We start from the raw sequence: 22,285 nt of genomic DNA, 5'->3' as shown, positions 1-22,285 counted from the left end.
TTGCAGCCTACATTGTCCACAAAAATACCACTGCAGGTATTATCAATTCTGCTGACTGCATCAAAATCCCATACACTTTCATTCTTGGCCTTTATTTGAATACCTTGTCCCATTTTTCTTGCCTCATACATACACATCTCAAAACATACCCTGCTTAACACAGGATGCAGTTGAATTTATTAATATTAATATTCTTATTAATTAATTTTCCATGATCCTACCAAAGGTTAAATAAATAAACCGACAAACCTATGCCAGATAATTTATGCTCTCTGCAGAAACCCCTATCAAGACAAAACCGATGATGTTAACCTAAGGAGGCAGTACCATTGCAGACACTGGCTTGTGATGCACTTAGGGCTGGACTGAACTGCTAAAATCATATCTTGATAAGCATTCTTACAAGAAATCCCTATAAACCTTAATAGCATTTAATTCTACATTTATTTTTTTTTCTAGAATTTATTTGCTCTTATGCCAGGAACAGTTACATAAACTCTAACGTCTATTTGGCTTATTTTTCCTGAATGCTTTAGACACCGACTGAGAGGAAGCGACAGTCTGTTAACCCACCTGCTCACCCTGAGCCACATTCTATTGAACTCCAGGCTGTCCAATGAACTGAACTGTGTGTGTAGTTTATGGCAAAACCAGAGATTCAATGACAAGCCTCCTGGGTTTTCCTCTGATCTCAGTGGAGGAAGAATCAATGCTGCGAGTGGAGAGTGCCAAGGTCAGAGCTGTTTTGGTAGTGGACATTGTGTGAAATGGGCATGGCATCATAACATAAAAGCACTTAATCTCTGCATGAAAAGTGAGGGAAATTCAAAAGGATTATGTGAAAGAGAAACAAGAAACAGGCTTGACACTGAAACGATTAACTTCATCTGCCCGTTTTTCATTTTTGTTTTTATATTTTGCTGAAGTTTGAACCCGTAATCAAAACTATATTTTCAAATTCAAAGCCTTATTTATTTGATTCATCTTAAAGGCAACAGGCAACTAAAACTGCAAGTTTGTTCCTCAATATGTGCTAATTGTGTGGGTGGTCTTATATCAACTCTTAGAAATGTCATCAATGGCTGCTGATTACTCATACAGTATGTTGTTTTTGCTGCTTTCTTTTTGTTATTGTCATCGTTATTTCCTAGTTTGCATGTTAGACTTTTTTGTAGGGATCCAAAGAGTAACATCTGCTCTCCCGCAGTGACCAATTTATGTGTTTTGATTAATTTGCATCTAAAAAGGTCACGACATCTGGACTATCATAGAAAAATCTGACTAAAATATGAAAGTTGTTACTTTGTAGTTTGAACAATAAATGATGTATCTACATGCACTGTGACTATGGAAAATATGGCATTTATCGTTATATGTTTATATATAAATAAACATAATTAAAAGTGTCCTGCCTGTATCATTATTGTGATAAATCTATGCTGGGGGAAAAAAATACGCAGAATGTGTTATGTGATTAGTCAACTCACAACACAGTAATTACTTTTCCTCCCATTGGGTTTGAATATTCATTTTATAAGTAGATAATATATGACATTATTGATTTTTATGGACTTCTTCTTTTTAATGTATGTAAGTGATCACATGTGTGAAATGAACTCTGATGAAGCCTCATCAATACAAGTGAGGTTGCTTAAGAATGTTCTTCTTAATTTACTTTATATTCACTTGACTCACTTGAAAGCATGATAACAGTGACTTCTGATGAATTCACTATCACTTTCTGCTAATGAGGAAGAAGTGAGTTTGTGCCATCAATCTAAAGAGAAAGAAAAAACTGCATGTTTTGCTAGAGCATAGTATAAAACCTCTGTTAGTTCTGCAGTTTCATCTGTTTTGTCTTTGTCCTCCTCAACACATAATGATGCAGTTTCCCTTATCCGCCTACTTCAGTTTCTTGTCACTCCTTTCTTTTTAAGGCTATCATAGAGATATCCAGTAAATGCCCCGATGCGTTATTTTTTTCTTCTGCCATTTAGCTGGTGAAATTACATCGGGAAGACATGAAAGGAAGAAGACAATGTCAGGAAGCCATTTTAAACTAGAAAAAAAAAATCAGCATCAGCGGCAAGGAGCTGAATGTGTGGCTGTCTATTACAATGCTCTGTGAGAACCTGATGAATCCCAGCAGGATCCAAGTCAGCCTGCAAATCACTCTCCCTCAAAATAGTCATAATAAGCTCTGAAAGCAAATCATTGATAATGACTTCACAGTGAATTGCAGCCATAAAGCTTCCCCTCTGACACCACAACACAATTCACAGTGATATGCAACATAAAACAGATTTTAAAACCCAATACTGTTGTAAACAAAGGATATAAATGGATTTACAGATGTTCCCTTCAGCTTTGTTAGGAATTTTTATATACTTTGGCCTCAGAATAACAATGCAGAAAATTGGTCTAAAATAATACTCATACCAGACAGTTCATTAGGTATACCTGTTCAAGTGCTTGTTAACATAACTAATCAGCTGATCACATGTCAGCAACTCAGTGTATGACTTTCAGACAATTTGCTGAAGTTCAAACTGAGCATGAGAATGCGGAAGAAAGGTGATTTAAGCGATTTTAAATGTGGCATAGTTATTAGTCTCTCACAAACTGCGCATCTACTTGGATTTTCCTGTAAAACCAACCCTAGGGTTTACAGAGAATGGTCTAATGAGGGGCAGCTCTCTGGGCTACAATGCCTTGTTGATGCCAGAGGAAAATGACCAGTCTGTTTCAAGCTGATAAGAAGCAAACAGTAATTGAACTAACCATTCGTTAGAACCAAGGTATGCAGAAGAGCAGCTCTGATTGTACCACAACAGGTTCCACTCCTGTCAATCAAGGACAGGAAACTGATGCTGTAATTCGTACAGGCTCAAACAAATTCAACTACAGAAAACTGGGAAAATGTTGTCTTGTTAGTTTCTGCCGCCACATTTGGGTGGTAGTGTCAGAATTTGGCTAAACAACATAAAAACATGACCCCATCCTGCCTCGTATAAACAATCCAGGCTGCTGCTGGTGGTGTAATGGTATAGGAGATATTTTATTTGAACTTTTTGCTCTTCTTGGTCTTCAGTGCCCATTGAGCATCATATACAGTAAATGCCACAACCTACTTGGTGTTGCTGACCATGTCCATCCTTTTATAACCACAATGTATTCATCTTCTGATGGGTGACTCCAGGATAATGTGCTATATCACAACTCTTAGGTCACAACTTTGGTCATGTTTCTAATATTTAGATAATCAATAACGATACAAACGGGGTGGATAATGTATTACAAACACCTCTCAGCAGAAAATGAATCAGTTCAGCATTATTGAAAACTGTAGCCTTGGTACTTCTCATTTACGTTACATAGCTTTGCTGTTTCATTTATTGGTTGTTCAAGTATTGTTCATATACACATTTAAATAATGTTTTTATTTATACATTATCCCATAGTAATTAGTTGTATTTTCAGTTTTAGAACAACACTGGTGGAATAACCACTATTAATGCATATTGAATAGATTGAAATAGATTGATGATTATTTTAGCTTATGTTTTTTTTAGCTTAAAAACCACATTTCCCTATCTGAAAATACATCTGAGGTGGCTACACGTAACCAAACGGAAAGAGGAAGCAAAACAACAAGAAGAAATTAAACAATACTGTGAAACAGTGGTTATTGGTTCACAACAAACTTACACCAAACCATCCCACCTGCCACTTTATATGTTTTGCAAAGTAAGTAGAAAACCTTGGTATCCCAGACTGAATTCAATGCAAGTGCAAACCCTTTGATTTATATGGTGTGCATATAAAATGTGCAAGAGCAACTGTTTTGTAACATTTCATTTCATTGAATTTTCATGCACTGTCTAGCCTGTTTTTCCTACTCTTTGTTCTGGCTCATTTATACTTAAAACAGTTCTAAATCCAGTTACAACTGCTGAGGTAAAATTGTAGTGGTTTAAAATTTTTGACTTTTGCCTTTCCGCAAAACATTTTTATGTAACTTGAGACTATGTAATAGATGGGAACATATATTTTGATGTATAGCACAGACGTTAAAGAAGTTCCCAGATCTCTGTAGCATGCACATGGCCCATTCCATATGTGACTATAAAAGTTATTAACCTTCTTGACTATTTTCCAAAAAATATAAATCAGAAATACAACATTAAAACCTAAAAGAGCCAACAATGAAGCACTCTGTGAAACGGAAATGGTGAGCCTAGAAAACAATCATGTTATCTGTACTGCTGCTCTTTGCCTCGTTCAGCTGATTGCAGTGAAAATCTGAGTAAATAACTGGTGTGAAGAAGCATTTCTCTGAAAATTGTACCACAAAGCGCATTTAAAGTCTCAAACTCTTATTCAAGTCCTACATTTGACAAAGCTTTTTGCCAGCTCTTTGGTTGGGGAAGATTGGTGCGTACAATGTGTGCAGATAGCAATGGAAATATAGCAGGAGTCCTGGGATTAAAACACATAAAACCTTTAAATTACACATAAGCTGCAATGATCGTGACCAGCTTTTGTTAAGTCATGGTTCTTTGTCTGTGTGTTTTTATTGTACTCCCAAATCAAGATGTTGTTTAAGAGCAAAAGCATTTCTAATTGTTCATTACAAAGTCAAATCATGGCCGTCTTTATGGGTCATTTACCCAGTTAAACTGATCTGCCGACACATGGAAGCTCTGGCTGTGAAAATCACTTGATTGATTATAGAAGTGCTTCTAAATTTACCTCTGATTACCCCCAAGAGGCTAAAAAAGTAGCATTTAACAGTAGCCCAAGGCAGCATTATTTTTATACCTTACTATAATGACTGTACCATACTGACAATTCAGGAGGGTTGAAATGTGCTGAATGACCCAGTCACACTTGTTTCTGCACATCAGTGGGCTGGACAGAGATTGTGTTAGGGTAGCAGTGGCAGACTAGTTCAGTCTGAAGTGCTTCCCTCATTAGCCACAAAAAGGGAAAAAGTGCACATCTGTCTTTGACTCACTCATCTTCCACTCACAGAAATCTAAAAACTCTCAAACAATAGAGTTTCTTAATGTACTAATTTCTTTAACAATAATAATGAAAATAATCACCACTATGGAAGTCTAAATGCCCTGCATGTGTGTGTACTACAGTACACCAACAGTGGATCAGGAAAGTATTCATGGCATGTCGCTTGTTCCATATTTTGCCATGTGATATTTTTTCCAAAATGGATTAAATGTATTTCCCACCACAAAGTTCTAAAGACAATACCCTGTAAGTGAAACAAAAGATAGCTGGACAAAAAACCAAAAATATAACAGTATTATACCTATAAGTGAATAACTATAAGTATTCACAGCCTTTGCTCAGTACTTTCTTGAAGCTTCTTTGGCAGCAATTACAGTCTCATGTTTTTTTGAGTGTGATGCTACAAGCTTGGTGCACCTATTTTTGGGCAGTTTCTCCCATTCTTCTTTGTAGAACTTCTGATGCGCCATTTTCAGATTTCTCCAGAGATGTTCAGTCAGTTTCAAGTGTGGGCTCTGGCAGAGCTGTTTGAAAATGAAGCCACTCAGTTGTTATCTTGACTGTGTGCTTAGGGTCATTGTCCCATTGAAAGATGAACATTCACCTCAGCCTGAGGTTCAGAGTGCTGGGGAGCAAGTTATCACCAAGGATGTCTGCACATTCCTGCATGTATCTTTCCCTTGACTATAGTCCCAGTTCCTGCTGCCAAAAAACACACACAGACCATGATCCTGTCACCACCATGCTTTCGCCTTTCCAAATCATGTCCAGTCAACTGAATTTACCACAGGTGGACTCCAATCAAGTTGTGGAAACATCAGACAGATGATCATTGAAATCAGGATGCAATCGAGCTCAGTTTTGAGTGTCATGGCAAAGGCTGTGAATACATGTGATAGTTTTGTTTTTTATGTTTAATACATTTGCAAAATTTCAAAGTATTTTATCTTTGTCATCATGGGATGTTGTGTAGAATTTTGAGGTGACTAATGAATTGAATTCATTTTTTAATAAGGCTGCAGCATGACAAAATGTAGCGCAAGTGAAGGCCAGTGAATACTGCACTTTCCTCTTTAATAGATTAAAAGTGTATCTCTAGTTATTTCTATTTTTTATAGCATTTAAAATTGAAAAGTGGAAAAATGATATGCTATAATAACATCCAAGCCAAAAGTATTCATTTCAATTTTCTGCTACAGAAAATTGCAATTGTTCACTTGCAATAATTAATAAGATTATGTTTGAAATAGTTAATACCTGAACTGTGCTTTCTACTATTAACCAAAGAATTTCTGCATTATTATGCAAGGACCATTATCTTTGTGCCAGAACTGCAGTATTAAACAGCCTGAGATAAAATCACAGAACAACGCTGTTTCTCAATGATCCTTTGTTTCTAAATGTACTCAGTAGGTGGTAAAGTTAATTTTACAAAGAATAATGGTGCATCAGAGTATCCAGGTACATTTACTCCAGTATAGATCAGTGGAACTGTGTGAAATATCGTAAACTGGTAAAATTAGATATTCTGTCGCTTGTGAATTCACGTGACAAGAACAACAGTGACCTTGGGAAAAAAAGAAAAGAAAAGCAAAAAAAACATTGCTCCATGATGTTAGAGGTCAAAAATTCCACAGAGAACAATTAAATGCAACCGTTACAGGTTTACGCACAATTTAAGATCAACCTCTACAATCTCGATAAAATTGCAGACTGTGAAGACGCAGAAATTTTAGTACCAGCATCTTTAGGGAGGGCAAGATAACGTGAATCCTGCTCCCTGAAAGATACTTCTTAAAACAGATTGATCTCAGTAAACTGATATCATTATGTGACTGTTTGATTCTTCATCTGAAGCACTTGATCATGTTACTGAAGCAAAGCTCAGTAAAAATGGTCTCAAATTAATTTGAACATCTGGCAAAAATCACTTTCCTCAGTGCAACAGTGAGCAATATGGTGGTATAATTTCCAGTATCTCTTCATCATTTCCCATGATCCTATGATGTATTTAAATAGCTTTCTTGCCATTCAAAAGCACTTCATGGCTTTGTGATCATAGGTGGCAAACTAAGAGTTGCCTATGTAATCTGTCCAACTATTAAAAGAAACTCTTATTTGCTCCAAAACATATTTTTTCATACACATATGCTCATGTTTAGTAGTTTATTAGCCAATTTATTATTATTATTATTAGTAGTAGTAGTATAAACTAGTATAAACTATAGTAAGTAAAAATTACTTGATGAGTAAATCATCCCTATAGCCTATTCTTTCTCATTTGCATTTGAATATATTGCAGTTGAATCTGCAATATAGGAGAATTCAAAATCCAAACAGAATTGGTATAATATCCCATTGTCACAATTCACACAGAAACAAATTTATTTTATAATTTTTTTCAGTGATTACTCAGTTAAGGACTGTGCGCTATAGCTATAAAACACAGTAAAATCAGTTAAGTGGATGGTAGGATCCAATTTTGTTTCATTTGTCACAGCAAAGTCTACAGATGTTTCATTTTTCTTTCATGTCACATTGCTGACAAACAAAAAACAAAATATTAGAACTGTCTAGTGGTCTAAACACCCCTAAAGGCAGCTTTTACTGTTGTTGCCATGTTGTTCTGATTCTTTCTATTGGAATATATAATTTGATTGTTTTTTTATTCATATAGAAAACAAACCAAATTGCAGATATCATAGAGTCATATATTTTCAGTAAGGCTACAATGATATTTGCAAGCTGAACTTTTTTTTTTTTTACGCTGTCTAAGGCATCAGCAGTAAGTGTTAGATGTTGTGTCAGAGCCTTGGAATCAAAGAGAAAGAACTTCTTTTTAGATGCACTACTTTGCACAGATGTTGAACAACCCTGCAGAGAGAAATCCATCACAGACGTTGGAGAGGAAGAGAGCCCAGATTCTCAACCAGTGGAAGCCATGGCAATCATGATTGCAAACATGATCAAAAACATTTATTTTATAAAACTGTATTTCAAAGTACTTGTTGAAATGAAAATGTTTACCCCAGTGCCAGTGTTTGTCCACCTTTGACTGAGACAAACACACTTTCCTCTGAGTCCCTGGGGATAATCTAATGGCTTTTGGCAAACACACATAATCAAGAAAATTAATCACACACAGACAGAAAGGTGGAATCTTGATCATTTAATTAGAAAACACTCAAGTTACCTACAGATGTGTAAGAAAATAAAGGACAATCTTAATTGCTCACCCCTGAGGGGAGCCAGTGTGGGGGAAAATTTGCTGGGATGATCTAATTTTCCCTCCAATAGAGAACTATTATATTGTTATGAGTGACCATAGTCATTCCAAGAGTAAGTATTTATATCTTGTGAGTTGTCTACAAGGGTTACTGAATGGTTTGGTAAGGAAGAAAATTCAGTAAAACAATAATGTAATTATGTAAACCATGGTCAAAGAACTCACAGGCTCTTAACGGGAGATTTTTAATTCGACATTGTGAACGATAGCACTGTCAAGCCTCACTAATTTGAGATTTAAAATGGAAAAATAATATACACCAACGATGATATCATTGTATTTGTTTAGATAACTGTGTAGAGACAATGCAATTTTTCCCTTTCATTTGTTTCTGTCTGTATATACCTTATGAATGTGTAGTGTAATATTTTGATGACTCACCTCTTGCTGTAAATCCTTGATGATTTTGGTTTTTTTCTCCATCTCCACTTTAAGAAATTTAATCTGAAGACAGGGAAGACAAAAAAAAGATAAAAAGTCCAGCTGTATGCACGTGTGCTTTTTTCCATCAGTGAACATATTTAATGACCGTTATGGATGATGAGTTTACCCATTTAAGCAGTGTATGTTTAAATAATTTCATTCAACAGATGCAATTTTGTATGTGAATAAAAGCCAAAGCCTATTTGTTCCTACTGACAACATCCTATAAATCTTGAAAAATAGGTCTCATATGCTTCATTTCAAATAAAATATTAAAAAAAAAATCATTTGTGTTTTCTACATTTCTTAAAATCAAATAAATGCAAGTCAAAGTGTTTTTTTTCTCCACTTTCTACCAAGACATCCTGGGGAACTGTAAACTAGACCACAGCAGGTGACTCACATCCCCAACCTGACTATGATAACATCAATATTCAATCATCGTCACTGTCCCTGAGAAGACTTAGAAAAAAAGACATACATACATACAGAACAGAGAAGGAAAGAACATTCTGGTTGACTAATTATGCCACTGAATAAAATTATTTTTCACACATCATCCATGCTTCTATGCAACAGCACACTGACCATTTCTGAATATTCCAGTGCCAGCATTAAAAAATAGACTTAGCCTCCAGTTAAACCTATATGAAAAGGCTTCATATAGGTAGGTTCAATCAGGCAACATAAACACCATACCTTACCTTAAATTGATGCAATTAGATATACAATGACAGTAGCAGAGGGGCGCTATAAGTTAGTAGTTACATTTAAAAACACAAATTCTCTTTTTCTAGCTGTCAACCACAAAGGCCGAAAGACCTCTAAACCTTTAAACAAAAAACTCACATTACATTTTTCTTGTGCCTTGCAGAATTAGTTAGAATTAGGCACAACAAGTGTCCCTGAAGACTCTTTGATTGCACCATATAAGATAAATTGAGGTTTATTCCTATAGTGAGTGGCTGTTGATTTTCCACATGATAAGCCAACATGTTTATCATGTCACTAAAATATCTTTGTTTATCAAAATCCTTTCATCAAGAGCTTGGTATGTCTTTCATTTTTCAGTTAAAATTGGAGTGTGCCTGTGGCATGTGTGTTTGTGTGTGTGGTTGTATGGACTTGTAGCCATACAGAGCTTGAAAAACCAACCAGCAAACTGCTGCCATGGGCTACTATATATCTAAGCGAATGAATTCAGTGTGTAAGACAGATAGGTTACGGTTTTGTCTCCGAGTTTTCAATTCTATAATAAAAAAGCTTTTTAGCAAGGTGCGTCCTTGAAAGAGGTCATCAACATAGTCCTGAGGACAAAGACAAAAAGATTCATGGGTCTGGTGCCCTCATGTCAGGTACATACCCCGGGGAACAGTAAAATAAGCCTCACCAGTTGACTCACATCCCCTAACAGGGCATGATAACATCAAGGTTCATGTCTGAGGCTTGCAGTCACCAGCAATGCCCCCAGGAATGGTTAAAAAAAAAGAAGAAAAAAAGAAAAGAAAAACAACTTTTACAGTGCTTAGGTATTAGGATAAGGGAGTAAGAGTCAGTTATAGTTCTATCTATCTATCTACATATATATAACAATAATAACAATTGATAATAATTAGTAATTGTATATTGTTTCATAAGATATATCTGACATATCTCTGCTTATGGCAATATACTGTCTGATGTTGAGATTGGCTTGAATGCAATTATCCATATATGTAAACAAATATTTAGCAACTTTGTAACGTGTGTTTTTTTGTGATTTTGCAATGTGCTTCTCCTCATGTTTTTATTTTTCTCTAGGAACTTTTAGAAGCCATGTTTTCTACTAGATAGATTATTTGATTGTTTTGTTGAACATGTGTAGCATTTGCATCCTGCTGAGGTACTATTTTGAATCTTAAATCCTAGAAAGTGGGATAAATATCATTTTTCAGAATGTAAATGTCAAACCACAAAAACCAGAAACTGGGATTTGTCACCAGGCAAAGGAAAATGGCACACACGTCATTGGAAATGTTACTGTACTTTTGTTTATCTCGCTGGGAGTCCATGATTTGATTGTCGATTGTAATGTCACGGTGCCCATTAAACGCTGTGACTGTGCATAAGAAGCCTGCACTGTTACAGGCCAGATTTTCATTAGCATATATTGAAAATCCTAGAAGCATTCCAGTACTGTAGCTGTCAGTGCAGCTAGACAGGATTTATGCTGATTTGTTGATAAGGAGTAAGTGGAGGAACAAGAGAGGGTTTCTCAGAACAGTATGAGACTAGAAATGTGGGCCAATACAGTAATGCACAGCACATACAGTGTATTAATGCAGCATCACCGCCGATGCCAAAATACATTTTTTAATCTGAATTTTATAAAAAAGCCTCTCAGAGCAAGTACATTAAAATGAGTACTTATACTTATCATGATGAAGAAATTAAAGTTTGTCTTAAATTAAGGCTGCTTTCAACCTTACCTGTTACCAAATGCAGTAAAGCTGCTGAAACTAAATATAGACTTCTCCACTGTGTAATAATTTAAACATGTAAATACTTATCGCTTCTCATATTGTTTGGTAGCAACGAAACATTATTTGAACTCCTTAGAGGTGCATTTCTTTGAATTGGTTCAGTAATTAAAATATTGTGATTTTATTAAAACTGGAGTTAACAGAAATGATGTTTTCCACTGACACCAAAAATCTCATTACTTCATTATTAAAATTTAATTAATTTTCACGTATCTTGTAACACAGGTTGCATGCTTCATGGTTGCATCTATTATAAATAATCACAAAACTAAACATGCTTTTGTTGTGTTTTGAACTAAAATAGGCATATTTTGCATCTTTGGTAACGTTGACAGTTAAAGCAAAGTATCATCTGCATATGTTGTTATTTAACATGATGCTGAAAATGATTTGTTTACTTGGTGATAAACAGAAAACTAATCAGCTGACTATAATAATTTTAGACCTTTGCTTATTTATTTTTTTAAATGATAATATAGTAAACTTTCCATCTTTGAACTCTGGATTTCTGTTCAAACAAATTAATAGCTGACACAAAGCTTTTGTTCACTCTGAAAGTTTCAATTATATGGTGAAGGACAGAGGTGGGAGCTTGCTGCTGGGTAATGAGTGTGGATCAGTGAAGGCCCCGTGTGACAGGTGACAATGCTGGTTAGACAAGACCGGATGTTGATGGTCAGGTCAGCTCTGTCTTACCGTGGCCTGCTGCTTCTCCGCTTTCTCATTTGCCTCATCCAGCTGCTTCTGCAAGGCTGCCTGGAGGGACTTCATCTCCTCTCTGTCAAGTGAAAGGGAAGTGAGAAACACTCTGTTAGCACTTCCTCCTTACATTTTCAGAGGCCTTGACTGCTCTACCACAGAATGGCCTTCTTAGATATATCACTCTTAAAAGCAATTTTTTTGGACAGAAGTAAATTTTACTAATGTCTTTGCCACCAACTTACATCTGCTGTCATCTGTGATCAGTTGGACGATTTTTATTATGAATCTATGAGCAGGATATGAACAAATTCATGAATTTGAATCAAAAGGAAATATTTTGTTTACACACATTTTTTAAGATAAAAACATAATTAGCTTAATTTGTGGATGGATGATGCAATAATGGTGCATTTAACTGCAATCAGGGTGGAAAATATGTTGGCATTTTTTAACTGGTGCTTTGAAATGCTTTTAAATTGTTCACGTTCACACTTTGGTTCATAGCAGCCACACATCTTTCTTCGATCCTAAACAATTTCACATTTATTATTTAATGATTTTGTTTGAATTTAAAAGGCCTGACTACAGTCAGTTTAATTTTCTATGTATATGATCTTTAACAAATATAGAATTTAGCAAACACTCCCATGAAGCCAGCAGCAGGAGATGGCTGTTAGGTTCAAGTAGAAAGACGAGATACAAGACCAAGTTTGCTGCAATGCACTGCACTGCTATATTGCTTCTTGCAGTGTATTAAAATTCCCTGAATTTTGATATGATTCATGTGGTGTGATGACTAATGCAGAATGAATTATGTGTTTAACATAAAATTAAACTTTTATGCATTCGACTGTAATTTGTAATTCAATATAGTTTGGTGCTCCTGAGCACAGATAACAGGGAATTATAAATCAAGGAGGCAGGGGATGTGGGTCAGTGGTATCAAAAACGCTTGTAGAAATCACTTCACAAGGTAGCCCAGTTAAAATTAGAAGGAACAGCCTATTTACTGTTTCCAAGCATGGCTGAAGTATATGACATATGTCACAGTCACCCAGTAGTGTAGTTAGGGGACATTATCTTTCAAGGCAGTACAGCAACACTCAGAGTGGAAAGGATGTCACTGCTCAGCAGTCATATACTGCTGTACTTTATATGCCAGTGGTCTTGTCTCTTGGCATAAGTTCAACCTAAAAAACATTTTTCTTCACAGTGACCAACCAACCACCCCTGCTTTGGTTTTTCATTTATATTCACATCTACTGCATCCAATACTTGGAAGTGTTTGTACATAATATATCAAAACTGTCTAAACTGCCAAAAAAGAGACAGTAAATGTGACACTGACATACCTTGAAGAGCCTGTGATAAGTAAATACAAAAAGGATTGAAAGTAAGTTAAGCTATTTTAATTGCTATTTAAAAACTGTTACATTTTAACTTTTTTTTTTTTTTTGCATTGTTGTTTGGACCAAAATTATTTTCAGGAGCCAATCAAATTTCTGTTAAGACTTGACAAAAATAAATGACCTGCAATGAATCACCTGTCTGCACTCACGATAATGGAGCCAGCTGGTAATCACACTTGGCAGACACTGGAACTCTAAAGGTGGATTAATAACACATTGAAAAAGTTGTGGCTCACAAATGCTAGGTAGGCAACATTGAGCCAAGCTACTGCTTTATAGTTTTTTAGCTGGATGACATGTGAGAGCTGCCATGGACTGCTGATAGGCTATTGATTGGCTATCAAGATACTACACACACACAGCTGGACTTCAATCAGGCTGACATTTCAGGGAGGATGAAGGCCATGAATGACTCCAAATCATTAGCAGTCTCATTACACACAACATTAATCAGACAGTTCTAACTGGTAAAGCACTTAAGTTAAACACTTTTTCAGCTCACTAAAAAAAAAAGCTCTAAATCACAGATACTTGCTTTTTCGCAAAATGAAAGCAGGCATATCAATTTTAAATACAGAAGACAGGTTTGTGATTGAATTATGAATTATCTACCTGCTCCTGTGTGTACTGGAGACACACTGGCCAACACCTGAAAAGTACCATCTTCAATAACAATGAGCAAGTCATTACTTATCATTATGTATTTCCTCCGTTAGATACCTGATGGACATGACGTAATTACGCAGACACTGCTTTTTAAATCTTCATATGACAATACAAACAGTGTCATGACAGAATTCTGTTTTTCTTATCATCTATATTCACTAGTAAATATTATCCAGTGTGTAAATACACTGCAAAACATAAAAGAATCAGATCACCAAAAGATTCTAGAGGTTTGTGCAACAACCACCAGTCTGCATTCCTCTCGCTTCTTGGACCACCGTGTGATTGAAATGTTTTGTGATTTCAGACAGTTCAGTGGACTGAATATTGCACAACTAGCTGTTGGAATGCATTTGAATTTCCCAGGGCTTATCGTCATTGCTATTGTTGCTGTTGGTTTCTATCATCAGCTTACATAGAAGTCATCCAAATAACTGGGTGTGAATTAATGGTTCTATACCATCCACTGTGCCACAAACTGGACACACCTGCCACCAGCCACAAGGACAGATACAGAAACTCTTTACCAATTAATACCAGATATTCGTATATATCGTATATTTAATCAAGCTTCTTGTCTAGTATATATATTTTTGTCCTTTCCAACTTATTTTGTTCTGTGATATTGTGTTTATTGAGCTATGTTGTTTTTCATGTGCTGGCAGCTGAAACACAGCAATTTCCCAAGCTTTGGGATAAATAAAGTATTTCTTATTCTTATTGTTATTACTCTTATTTCAGCAGAGAAAATGTGCTGGCATGTCATGTTGGCATGGCGGGTGGCTCAGATGATTACTATACTCATAAGCTTTTGTGGGTGCTGTTGCTAAGGAAGAGCAACTAGTCACACAAACAAATCCAAATGAAAGCTATTTAAACTCTTTGTGGTTGAAATTCATGAACAAAACACATCTCAGTTGTTAAAGTTCACCCCGAGTCCGGGATCGAAACGCAAATTGGGTGTCAGTTTTCTCAGAACTCTAAAGTTTGGCTTGCACAACTACATGTAACAGAATCTGAGGATATCACTGGATGATTAAGACTGAAACGTGGTGTAATCTTGGATATGCTTCTGCAGCTTGAACCTTAGGAACGTATCTGTGGGCTATGAATAACCAGTGGACCTTTTTTATCTTATATCTTCATAAAAAGTGTCTCCTATAATTTTAAATACACTTGAAAACAAATAAAAATAAATAATAAAAAAGAACCTGTTATTATCTTGTTAATCTGAATACCAGCTTAATACAAGACATTCAAGAGAGGTTCGCAACAACAGCATAACAGGAGTAAGCGCATGATTTTATTTATCATTATACATTTTTTACTGATGGTTATTAATTTCTAACCTAATTTTTGATGGCAGTTTAGTGAACTGCACAGCACTGTTGGTAGCTCATGTCTAAGTCATGCATGATGCCCCACTTTACCTCTGTTTGTGGCTCAGCTCCAAAATCCTCTGCACATCTTTCTTGGCTACTCTGTCATCATTTTTCAGTGACTGAAAGAGAACAGAGACACTGTGTTTTTCCAGGAAAGGCACAATTTTTTTTTTTTACGTGAAAAACTTCTGAAGGAAAATTACTTCATATCACCATCAACAGAAAATGGAAACAAATATACAGTATAAAAAAGCATGTGTATGCATTTACTGTATGCGTTTACTGTTTGCTGTGACATTTATTCTACGGTACACATTACAGAATCTTGCCAGGTTTTCTGAGGTGGCTGTTAGAAAACCATGCAGCAGATGTAAAATGTTGAGACACCCCTATCCCTCCTCCCAAATTATATGGCTTTTAACAATCTGCTGATGAATGTCCTAATGAGAGTACATGCAGAAGCACAGATTGGGTTCTACTGGTGCCTCAGCACCTGCCTGATGGGTAATTATGAATTAGTCAGGTCTCTGATTGCCCTACAAGCCCTCCAAGATATTTTTATTTGTTATGAACAGAACAGAAATTTACAGACTTGTAAGAAAATGTGGACTCCAAGGGAGAGATAGTTTATCTTTACTTGTGCTTGAAGGTGATATCTATGGCAATTAACGCCACATTTCCATAATGCCTGAAACAAGCTCCTCCCCAGCGCCTGACTCCCATTTCATGTTAATCTATGAAGAGAAATAAAGAAAAAAAAGAGCGAACAGCATCTGCTTACAAGAGGCAATGTATTTGCACTCAAGTAAATAAACTAATGGTGTAATAGAGCTGCACATTTAGTATATCTGAGTGGCATTTCAGTGATTTGTATGATTTGTCAGAGTCACGAGCTGAATGGACAGATTTAAATTCTTCAAATTTGGTTTCTATTTAGTTTCTATTTAGTTTTCTATTTATTTTGACTTCATGTTTTGTCGTATTCAAAATCAAATGGCAACATGTTCGTGTTTTGCTTTATTGTAATTATATAATAACAAACACTCATCAGCCACTTAAGCTACTTAGATACACCTGATGAACTGCTTATTAAAGGTACTTTAAAGGCATGCAGACATGTTCAGGATGACCTGCTTAAATTCAAACTGAGTGTCAGTGAACGTGGCATTGTTATTAATGCCAGATGGGCTGGTCCGAGTATCCAAAACTGCTGATCTACTGGAATTTTCCACAGAACCAACTCCAGGGTTTACAGCAAATCGTCCAAAAAAGAGCAAATATCCAGTTAGCAGCAGTTATCTGGATGAAAATGTTTTGTTGATGCCAGAAGTCAGAGGAGAATGGCCACTTCTTTAAGCTGATGACTCGATAGATAAATGAAATAACCTTATTATAGGCAATGTATGCAGAAGCGATTCTCTCACAACAACTGAGAACATGATAAAAAAAAATTACAAAGCTGTATGGACCTGTCATGGAAGTCATGTATTTACAGTATGGTTTCACAGGTATGTGCCAATATTTAATAAAAGATACAGCATAGTAACACTGTTTTTAATTGTTTGAATTCTATGTCTAAAACCGATCTCTCTCGGGTGGATTGCTTTAAAGCAAATGGGCTACAGCAGACACCACATCTGGTACCACTCCTGCCAGCTACGAACAGGAACCCAAAACTGAGCAATAGAAGAAAAATGGAAAAATGTTGCTTTTTCTGAGAAATCTTGATTTCTGCTGCAACATTCCACCATGGAAACATGGCTCCATCCAACCACCCATGCCACTGCTAGTAGTTTAATGGGGTTTCCTTTGCACACTTTGGGCGTTTGAGCATCGTTTCACACTACAACCCACATGAGCATTGTTGTTGACCATGTCCATCCCTTATTGACTACAGTGTTCCCATTTTCTGATGGCTGCTTCTAGCAGATTAACACAGCATGTCACAAAGCTCAAATCATCTCAAACTGGCTTCTTTCACATGATCACTTTACTGTACTGACATGGGCTCCACAGGCACCAGATCTCAGTCCAATAGACGACGCTTTGAACAGGAAATTTGCATCATGGACGAGGAATGTTTCCAGCACCTTGTTGAATCGATGCCACAGAGAACTAAGACAGTTCTGAAGGCAAAAGAGAGACTGGCCCGCTACTAACAAGCCGTAACACATGAAGTGGCTGGTGAGTATATGCAGTGCCTTTCTAATTTCTTAGATTTTTGTGTTTATTTTTTACAATTTTGTCACACTTGGAGTTTCAGGTCACTAAAATGATTTTAACATTAGACAGCATTAGCCCATGTAGACACAAAATGTTGTTTTTTAAATGGTAAATGATCAGTTGACCAAAATTACTCCAAGAGCACATTGATGACTCAGGTCCCATAAGAACCACCATTCTACCAATGTTTTTATTTGTGGAGAAAAAGACTAGTTAGTATTCAGTAATCGACTCTGTAACACAAACAACAATAAAAATCACTGAAAGACTCTTTTTGTGCGGCAGCTACAAAATGGGCTTACATTGTGTTAAATGTGCAAATCCTCTCAAGTTATGTGGTCACGACGTTAAATTTAAACAACAAAGCAGCTACTTAAAGCCCACAGTTAACTGCTTCTTAACATCCCTGGAGCTGCAGCAAAGACTAAAGTCCCAATCACAATAGGTTTAATTATTAGGGTTACCGAAATGCACCTAGAGGGCAGCTCATTATGTTTTAAAACACTTCACATGGTCCATCATTTCTTTCCAGAAACATTAAATGATTTATCCTGTTGACTTGATTCTCTTTTAAATGTTGATGATGTTTTCCCCCTTGAAGAATAGATTTTTTCCACTACACAGAAATTCGAATCCAACACAACCTCTGCCCTGCCCAGCACGCTGGCACAGGGCCCACGGCGAAGATTGATGCCAAACTAGCTAGCCTGGAGTGAGTAGACATCAAAGCCTGCCCCAGGGAATAGTGGTAGACAGACTACATGAGCTTTTTCCAGACACATGGGACATCTCTTGCAAACACACACCACTGATGGAAAACTGGGCATATAATTCGTTTGATTATTGATTTTCTGACTATTCCAGTAGACGACAAATTGGCCTAAAGCGGCAAAACGCTGCTGCACAGAGGAAAGTATCACTCAGACAGCAACTTTATAAGTGCTGGATAGAAAAAGAAGGGCATCTGGCTCCCCAGACCTAACCATCCAAGTGGGAGGCATGTTTTGTAAGATTGCCGCTGCATATCCTGATGCGACTGAAAAATACCAAGTGATTAAAATATCTGAATTTATAACTGACTTTTTTCTTGTTACTGCCAGAAGCCATAATGAAGTTGACCTAAACTGACTGGTAAGAAGTGTTTTGCAGTATCCAGCACTGTGGTAATTGTGTTCTCACAGCATTATAACATCTACTGTCCAGGATAATAAGGTACGTGAAATGTTCAAGACTGTTATTTGGCAGAACCAACTGATACCCGTCTTTGCGACAAACCAAATAATCCTCGTAATCACTCAAAGTTGTCTTATGAGCTCATTTTTAAAAAAGAAACTTTCTTACTTCATGCAAACCACCCTCACTGCAGGAGGTGTGATATATATTTCCCAACCTTATTTTCAAGCCAAAATTTAATTAGGGCAAGCATCCTCTAAATACACACACACACACACACACACACACACACACATCTATCTATCTCTCTATCTAGACAGATAGAGAGATAGATAGATAGATACTGGATAGGTAGAAGTGAGTTCTCACAACTACAAAGCATAGGTCAAAATTTCATATTTAAGTTGTGACAACTTGAAAGAAGTTTGAATCCTTTTGTTCTTTGCTACTATAAATTGAAGTAGCCTGTGGATTTTTTTCTGTATGAACATCTGATTGAACATTTAACCTAAAGTGTCACTGCAGTGATACCAACGCTAATAAAAAAAATTACTGTACTTAAAGTTTTAGTAAATGTAATTTGAGAAGATTATCAGTGACAGCTAAAGGTCCTGAGAAGAGAATGAGACCATGTTGGATCCATCCTTATGTTGAACTTTCCCGATAATGTTGGATTTCTGGTTGTCTACTTCTGTAAAGCCCTGGGTTTTTATTCATGCAAAAAAATGACTTACACAGTCTGTGATCTACATTTACATTGTTCAGCAGCTGTAGAAACAGTAACACATCACGTATGTAACAATGGGTGGGCTTGTTGAACTTAAAAACATTTCTACCTTAATATTTAATAACAGGTTTGCAGCAAATTCACTAAAAATGTGTGCAAGGACTCGTGAATCCAGCCTTCAAATGGCTGAAAACAGGGATTAGAAAATGACTGTACCCGCGGCCCAAAATTCACAGCCGAATAAACTTTCAAACATTGCAAAGAAAAAAAGAGAAACAGTAAAAGTTCAACCTGAAGGTTGCCTTTTATGCTGTCCAGTTCCTTTGAAGTCTTGGAGAGCTGGTGCAGAATGCTGCTTCGTTCAGTGAAGACTTCCTTTAGCTTCTTTTCCAGCCCATCGTAACTTTGTCTGTTGAGAGAATGAAGGAATGAAATTTCACTATTAAGTGTCTGCCACTAGCTAAAAAAATCCACTCTTTATTGGCACCCTTAGGAGAACGAGGTGTTTCAACCAGATTAAGAGCACCATCGTTAAAGCTAAAGGGTAGAGCAAAAAGAGAGAAACTTAATATCTACTCGGCACAGTCTACGACAGAAAGATGGGGAAAAAAATCTTCTATTCCTTTCAATCAACCAATTTAGTGAAGGCTCGTTTTACAGAGATAGGTCTTTTGACCAGAGGTATAACCCTGCATTTCCATTTAAATATTCATGTAGTCCAACCAATTATTAAGGAAAAAATTCTGCAGGGCACATTTGTCAAATCCTGTGTTTCCCTTTTCCAAACTCTATTGAATGGCAGTGCAGAGGCGTTCTTGTCATTTATTACTGAGCTTCCAGAGAGGCAAATAATATTTCACAGCATGTTTGCATCAACTATAGCCCTAATAAAGATATTATTTTTCATTCTTAATGACACACTATAATCCCCACTGAGAGATCTATTGAAGATCAGGGCACAAAAAAGTGATTAAGAGGCCATGGTGAGCAGATACAAAATCAGCGATAGCCCAGGACTTGACTAAAATATGATGTGTTATATTTGGCTTTTGGCAGCTAAAGATAACAACTTAATTTCCATTTTGCTCCCTTAATTGAGTTAAAAGAGTTCTAATTTACTACACGTTCACTTTCACTGTTGGAAAACAATCTAATAACGGAAAATCTATTTTTCATTTAATCTAACATCCTTGTTTACTGACTCAAGGACAGAGACAACTCTTCTGGGAGGTGTTTGAAATTAAGCATATCTGAATGTAGTTACCCTGCAAACAAAATAGCCCAGAGGTTCTAAATTCCCCCTAAAGCCTGCACATTTGATTACAGTGATGACCTCTTGAGTTTAATTGGGATGGTTTAAAATAACAGTCACAAAATAGCCTACCCGCCGTACCTCTGGACTTTGGATAGGTGCTGGAAAAAAAAAAAAACCCACACACGCGGAGACATTAGTATATGTACTTTTAACATATTTTTTCCACTTTTGTGGAGCAAAATCTCCCAGGGACCCCCTCATAACCCTAACATCTATTTCTCTGGGCTTAGCATTTCTACAGCGTGGGCTGTCTCAAATACTTCTCCATGCATACCAGTTAGATAAGTCAAGTTATGCAGCAGTAGCAGCAGTAATGGTTCCTTGGACCCTGAGAGAAATGAGTGATTTGTAATCATATTGACATAATGTGTCACCATAATATTAGAGTTGAGGCTCAAAGATAATGTATGAGGCAGTAATGCGCACAGCATGCTTGATTTATTGGTATTAATGATCCCAATCTGTATATCTGCATTGTTTTTGTGATACAGTGCAATTTAAAAATTTCTGACAAATTATTTTTTGGGGACCCAAAGTCTATGGGTCACAGATCAACTTTATTCCAACAACATGACAAAAATGAATAAGGAAGAGAAATGGAAAAAAAAAAGTTTGGATGGCATTTTTTTGGATGCATTGCATGAGATAGGGTTACTTAAGAAAGAAAACCAAGTTAAAAATCTGAACCTTCATATACAGAAAGATATTTACTTTTTCACAAATTTTCTCACTTGCCCTTCTCTCTTTACATGAATCACTACAACAAAATGTTGCTGACCATTCCCTATTCCTGACTGTCCTAGCAGCATTCGACTGCTACAATATTCTGTACCCATGGCTGTGTTTCAACTCGGGCCGTCTTCCAAAAAACCCTCCACAACCCATGTCATAGATCCCAGATGGAGATCACACACAATAACACATAAATCACTAACAGAAAAGCAACACCTGGGAAATAAATAAATAACATGGCATATTGAATCCCACACATGACTTGGTACCATATGGCAATGGCAGGAAATTTATTACAGGTTCAAGCAACAGGGGGAAGATGGGGTGAGCGAGCCCTCCCTGTCTGCCATAATATTCATTACCCAATGGAATAGACCCTTCGGTAGCTGTGAAATGAATAAGACCCATAATTTGAGGCCCATTGACGCAGAAACATGTATATTACAAGCTTCTGAGATGAAGTCTGATTCTTAATTCTTCCCAATCTACTATAAACTGCTCATTAGAGAAAACAAATGGTAACAGCTGCATGATTGTACCATGACCTCCCGAGAGTTCAGTGTTCTAGCTGGGTTCTGTGAAACAAAGATCGCCCTTTTTTGCAATTCAGTGACGTTAATGACGATAATGACAACCAGAATGCCTGACAAATGCTTGACAAAAAAAGGCTTATGGTCAGAAACGGCACCACCAAGCA

The 22,285-nt window shown here is 36.6% G+C and overlaps 1 protein-coding gene across 1 annotated transcript in view; it reads right to left on the bottom strand.

The window, feature by feature from the left end:
* Positions 1-22,285, bottom strand: part of luzp2 (leucine zipper protein 2) — a 147,197-nt gene that overhangs the window by 51,592 nt on the left and 73,320 nt on the right. Inside the window, exons 2-5 of the mRNA XM_031751500.2 lie at positions 19,833-19,950; positions 15,467-15,537; positions 11,956-12,037; positions 8,696-8,758 (exon numbers count right to left, since the gene is read on the bottom strand). Coding sequence (XP_031607360.1) covers positions 8,696-8,758; positions 11,956-12,037; positions 15,467-15,537; positions 19,833-19,950 — 334 coding nt within the window. The remainder of the gene's footprint in view (positions 1-8,695; positions 8,759-11,955; positions 12,038-15,466; positions 15,538-19,832; positions 19,951-22,285) is intronic.

This window comes from Oreochromis aureus, linkage group 1 (assembly GCF_013358895.1).
Source record: "Oreochromis aureus strain Israel breed Guangdong linkage group 1, ZZ_aureus, whole genome shotgun sequence".
In the NCBI taxonomy this organism is placed as follows: Eukaryota; Metazoa; Chordata; class Actinopteri; order Cichliformes; family Cichlidae; genus Oreochromis; species Oreochromis aureus.
This window is presented reverse-complemented; position numbering and strand designations above follow the sequence as displayed.